General features: G+C 49.3%; 1 protein-coding gene and 1 pseudogene across 1 annotated transcript; one reads left to right on the top strand and one right to left on the bottom strand.

Moving 5' to 3' along the window:
• The first annotated feature begins 971 nt into the window (after window positions 1-971).
• Window positions 972-1,490, top strand: LOC147976776 (uncharacterized). The gene has a single exon (XM_087520964.1). The coding sequence runs from the start codon at window positions 972-974 to the stop codon at window positions 1,488-1,490; it is 519 nt and encodes a 172-aa protein (XP_087377090.1).
• Window positions 1,491-4,065: 2,575 nt separating this feature from the next.
• On the bottom strand, window positions 4,066-5,657 carry LOC147976775 (uncharacterized; annotated as a pseudogene).
• Window positions 5,658-6,088: the final 431 nt, after the last annotated feature.

Here is a 6,088-nt window from a genome sequence, read left to right as displayed (position 1 = left end):
GACGTACACTTGGACCTGTGGGAAGTGATGGATGCGTTGGTGGCCTCTAGATCCCAGACCTAGCCATTGACCGTTCAGGGCGACTCGGGGGTTTGTCCGTGGTGGTGTCGACGACGACGACATGAAGTAGTGCATCGGTAGCTAGAGTGGGTGGGTGGCCATGGTCTATGCTGGCTATGTAGTTGACATCATATTTGTCATCGTGAGCCTCTGGCACAGTGGCTCTAGAGAATGTGTGCGCGGTTGAAGTTGCCAATGGCTTGGGTCTCCAGTTTTTGGCCGATTCTTTGTTCACAAGCTTCGAGCTGGGAGCATGGCGAGTCCACGCCAAGGATATGCACGCGATCGATTGCCTCTATATGCCACAGAAAGGTTCAGATTTTAGTTTTGTTTATGAGTTATGACTATGGTGTGTATGCCACTCTGTGCAACATTTTCTTTGGATAAAGCAATCTGTGTTGAAGGGATTGCTTTGCAGTGTAGTCGAATGTGCTATATGAGATTAAATCCAAGATTTGACCCTTTGTAGTTGGATTCGGCGATAGGATAGCCTGCGCGTCATTATTTTTGAAAGTGTTGCTTTTAGATTATCTTTCTCGTGGTTCGTGAGTTGTAAGGACGGAAAATGGTGTTGATGCGTATTTGTGAAAATTTTGCTGACCACCACGGCGCTATTTGTTGTTTCTTCTTTTATTTTTAAAATATTCTGGACTCGGTGTATCCTCAATGTCTCGATTTGATCCTGCTGTGACCTTGGCAATCCCATTTGTAAACGCTCTCCTAGCAATCACCGCTCCCATTTGTTTTTTCTTCCACGATGGCCGGCCGTATGTATCTTACTGCTGCCGCCAGTTGCATAATTACGGAGCGAGCGGGCGACGTACGTGCAGCAGCGAGAGCCAAGATTCCGAGCTCATCCACCGTCCCGCTAGGCCGTCTCCTCCTAGCAGGCTAGCACCAGCGGCGGCGGCATGCCTCCCCCTGCTGTCCCTTGTGTCATCCAGACGGCGGCCGCCGCCTCGCGGGCCATGCTCGCATGCGCCCCGGGCTACACGCCCGGGATGTCCGTCGACATGGCCGGCGCGCACTGCTGGGCGCCCTACGCGGCCGTCGTCTCCGCCTTCCGTCGGCTCTCCCTGACGCACATCCTAGAGGTCCCCGACCGCGAGGCGGCGAGAGCGGCCATCGTCGAGCTCTACGGCCACGCCACACCGTTCGACGCCGGCCGCCGGTTCCCCACGGGCGAGGTGTACGTGTGCCTGGACCGCGCGCCCTTCGCCCGCAGGATGCAGTGCGTTCAGCGCTACTTGGTGAAGGCAGAGGCGGCCGTGGGACACGGTCAGCAGTTCATCGGGGCCTGCTCTGGCTACGCTGGCGGGATTGGCAGCGCGCTCGATGAGCTCACGCGTGTCGGCGGCGACCGCCGCGAAGGCGTCGTCCCGATTCTGTATGACCGCGCGGACTTTGAGTCGGCTTTCCTTCTGACATGAATCGAACCGTCAGCTCCTGTCAACCGTGTGTGAATGTATTTGTGTTTTACAATTTCAAATTTGGGATCGACTATTAATAAGTTGTCTCAAACATCGTTCAGGGCAAGTGAATTTCTGAAACCATCAAATCAAAATCCAAAGTCTCATTTTCCCACGAAAGCCCCAATTTAGGGCCTCTTTGATTCTTAGGATTTTGACAACGTAGAAATTGGAAAAGTATAAGATTAAAGTGGCATGCCCACTTGAATCCTATAGAATTAGCAATAAGTGTTTGACTGCAGAGGAAAAACAAAGGAATTGTAAAAAGAGGTCGGAGTGGATGTTAGATTTCCTATGAAATGTAGTACAAAAGATTTCATAGGAAAAATTCTTATGAGATTCAATCCTATGAATCAAAGGAGCAACATAGAAAAAAATCCTAAGGATTTCAATCCTTCAAAAATCCTATAAAATTCCTTTGAATCAAAAGAGCCCTTAATGTTTGGCACACGGGGAATCACCGGGCCAACCCCTTCTATCCCCCCTCACTTTCCCCTGCGTTTCATGGGGTTTCTGGGCATCAAGATAACTCTCGCGGCAAAGTTGTTCTGATGGAAGGAAGGAATGATCAATGAGCAGGAGCTGCAGAAATGTTTTGTTGACATGTGGAAAACTAAATGGCCTTGACAGAAAAGATGAAAAGCAATTCGTGTGAAATTGTGTATTTTTTTAATGTATATTACCAAATGTTCAAGATGTTGGTGTATAAAAATATGTAGACAGGAAAACATATATTTTGCAAAAATCTTAATCATGTGTTTGATAGGTGTTAAATAAGTAGAACAAAAATGTTCTTGCTATATACAAAAAATGTACAACACTTATAATAATTGTAGTCATGTGTTAAAAAATAGAAAAAAGCAAAAAGCAAAGCTAAAGAAAGGCGATGAAAACCAGAAAGAAACAAAAAGACGTTGGAAAACCGAAGAAAGAAACAAAAAAGTAAAACAAGGAATGGAAAACCAAAAACGAGAAAAACAGAGGAAAACCATAGTACAAATAATTGAAAAAACCAACAGGAAAATGACTCAAGGCTGCTACAGTGTTGGCTTGCCCGATACTCCTTCTGTAGGCGGTTCCTAATAGAAATGGGCGACACAGAGCCCATCACGATTTCACCTTAGAGGCGATGAGTTAATAATGAAAAAACACCCTTTATCAGAAAAAAGGAGACTGAAGGGTCAAATTTGGTAGCATAATGGGTAGTCTCACTGAAAATCAGATTATTTGCGCAGAATAGTATTGTACCTCCATCCAATGTTTGTATTTTATCCCCGCAAAAAAAGTGTTTGTGTTTTTAGAGGTTATGATGCACAAAATGGTTCTAATTGTAGTATCGCTTTACTTACTTTTGCCTGTCATAACTCATAGGCCAAGCAAAATATTCAGGGAGAGAAGTTTCGTAATTTTGCATGTCTACTGAACAACCGCAGTAAGACTAGCATCGGTGCCTGTTCACAAAGACCCGCAACCAGCAGATTAACACTACTTGTTGATTGTGTGGTTTGTTTGGTTTGCCTGGACTCTTGAGCTCAACCGATATCCTAGATTTCTCCCTCATGTTTCTTGGGTGGTGCAAAAGCTATTACAATAGTACATGATTATTTCTTGGTGATCATTTTTCATAGCCATTCCTCATATTCCCTGAATATTTTATGGTAATAAAGCTACCTCCTATAAAGCAACGTCTAAAACATTAAACAATTTCATCTATATCAGGCAAGAAGAGTTGAACTGAAAACACTGAAAGACACATCGTATGTTTGCAACCTTCAGAAATGTATGGACTTCGTCCATTCTTTTATGCTTGGTTTCAACATTGATGATGCCTGATGTTGTCGCCTTGCTTCGTGTGCTGTCAGGGAAAGGAGGCATGACAACATATGCTATTGAGAACTCTACTACAACCTGCATTGTTATCGGCTTATTGCTGCTTCAATGATCCACATACTTCGGTCACTTGTTACTGTCAAGGTTGCCTGAGACTAGCTTTGCATTTTCATCTTGGGGTCTCCTGCCAGCAAACTAGACTCTAAGCTGCGGGTTGCATCTCCTAAGCTGGCAGAGAGGCACTAATTCCGTTATTAAGAAATTCCGTGCAAGATGGAAATGAAAAGAAACAAGAAATTGGTACCATGGCTCTTCTCAATCTTGCAGCCAATAATAGCAGGTATGAAGTCTAACTTTCAGTTAATTAATTAATATAAGAAATCCAGTACACATGTGACAACACTGTAGTTAGAGCATCTCCAGCCGTTGCGCCCCCAAGACGCGCCGAAAACCGCCGCTTGGGGGCGAGCCGACGCTATTTTAGGCTTGGGTGCTAGTGCGTTCCCAGCCGCCGCCCCCCCCCCAGGTCACCCCTAGGCGCCGATATCGGCCCAGTATCGGCGCTTTCAGCCCATTTTCGGCGCTGGATTGGCCCAATTTCCGGCGCAAAACGGCCCACGCTCGACGTGTTTCGGCGTGTTTCGACGCTCATTCAAATAAAATCATCACAAATAATAAAAACACTCATATTTCATTGCACGTCCAGCTAGGCGTTGTCCTTGAGCCTCCATAGGTGCTCCACTAGATCCTGCTGCAGCTGATGATGCACCTGTGGGTCTCGGATCTCCTGGCGCATGTTGAGGAAGGTCGTCCATGTTGTAGGGAGCTGGTGATCCACTTGGGCAAGAGGACCTTGCCTGTAATATGGTTCAGTGTCAAACACTGGCTCTTCCTGCTCGCTCTCAATGATCATGTTGTGCAAAATGACACAACAAGTCATGATCTCCCACATTTGATCTTTCGACCAAGTCTTAGCGAGGTATCGGACAACAGCAAATCGAGATTGGAGCACACCAAATGCTCGCTCGACATCCTTCCTGCAAGCCTCCTGAACCTTCGAAAAGTGGGAGTTCTTGCCTCCTGGCGCATGTTGAGAAAGGCCGTCCATGTTGCAGGGAGCTGGTGATCCACTTGGGCAAGAGGACCCTGCCTGTAATATGGTTCAGTGTCAAACACTGGCTCTTCCTGCTCGCTCTCAATGATCATGTTGTGCAAAATGACACAACAAGTCATGATCTCCCACATTTAATCTTTCGACCAAGTCTTAGCGGGGTACCGGACAACAGCAAATCGAGATTGGAGCACGCCAAATGCTCGCTCGACATCCTTCCTGCAAGCCTCCTGAACCTTCGAAAAGTGGGAGTTCTTGCCTCCTGGCACAGGGCTTGAGATAGTCTTCACAAATGTTGACCATCTCGGATAGATGCCATCTGCTAGGTAGTACCCCTTGTTGTATTGGTGCTCATTGATCTCGAAGTTCACCGGAGGAGAATGGCCCTCAACGAGCTTGGCAAAAACAGGAGAGCACTGCAGCACGTTGATGTCATTGTGAGCTCCTGGCATACCAAAGAAAGCGTGCCAAATCCAGAGGTCCTGTGTGGCCACTGCCTCAAGTATCACACCGCAAGCTCCTTTGGCACCTTTGTACATCCCCTACCAAGCAAACGGGCAGTTCTTCCATGCCCAATGCATGCAGTCGATGCTTCCAAGCATACCAGGAAATCCTCTTGCTTCATTCTGTGCCAGGATCCGAGCAGTGTCTTCAGCATTGGGTGATCGCAAGTACCTCGGTCCAAACACTACCACCACAGCCCTGCAGAACTTGTAGGTGCACTCAATGATCATGGACTCGGCCATGCGCCCATAGTCGTCGAGTGAATCACCTGGAGCCCCGTATGCAAGCATTCTCATAGCTGTCGTGCACTTCTGGATTGAGGTGAATCCAAGTGTGCCGGTGCAATCCTTCTTGCACCTGAAGTAGTTGTCGTACTCCCTGAGTTCATTGACTATCCTGAGGAAAAGCTTTCGGCCCATCCGATAACGGCGCCGGAAAACTTTGTCGCCGTGCAGTGGAGCGTCGGCGAAGTAGTCGGAGTAGAGCATGCAATAGCCTTTGAGCCGATGACGGTTCTTTGCTTTCCGTCGCCCCGGTGCCGAGCCGCCTCGCCTCGGCTTTGCATCGCCGGCAAGCAAGCCAGCCAAGGCGGCGATGACCATGAGGTGTTCTTCGTCCTGGGCGGCGGCGGCGGCTTCCTCCTCGAGCAACGCCGCAAGCACCTCCTCATCGTCGGAGTCCATCACAGCCGGGGCAGGCAAAGCACCGAACACGTAGCGGGCGTCGTGCGCAAACTCGTCGGCGGGCGTCGGAGCGGCGAGGGAAACTCGGGGAAAGTGGGGGGAGAGGGCGTCGGGGGGATCTTTCTTTGTTTCACGGCGAGGAATGGCGAGATAGCGGCGGCGACGGCGGAGAGGTGGCTGGCGACGCCGGGATCGGCAAGGTGTCGGGGAAGGAGAGGGGAAAACGGGGCGAATCAGTGTGACTTTGCACCTGACAGTGGGGATCCGGGCGATTTTCCCTTCCGCCGGCGCCCCCAAGCGCCCCTAGTGCGCCGGGTTCGGCCTGGGCGCGCCGGGTAAGAAAATGGGCCGATCCGGCGGATTTCGGCGTCTGGGAGGCGCGACTGAGCCGTTTTTTCGGCGCCGGCGCTAAAAAAAGCGGCCTGGGGGGC

This window comes from Triticum urartu, chromosome 4A, assembly GCF_056163025.1.
Source record: "Triticum urartu cultivar PI428250 chromosome 4A, HENAU_Tu73, whole genome shotgun sequence".
Classification (NCBI taxonomy): domain Eukaryota; kingdom Viridiplantae; phylum Streptophyta; class Magnoliopsida; order Poales; family Poaceae; genus Triticum; species Triticum urartu.
This window is presented reverse-complemented; position numbering and strand designations above follow the sequence as displayed.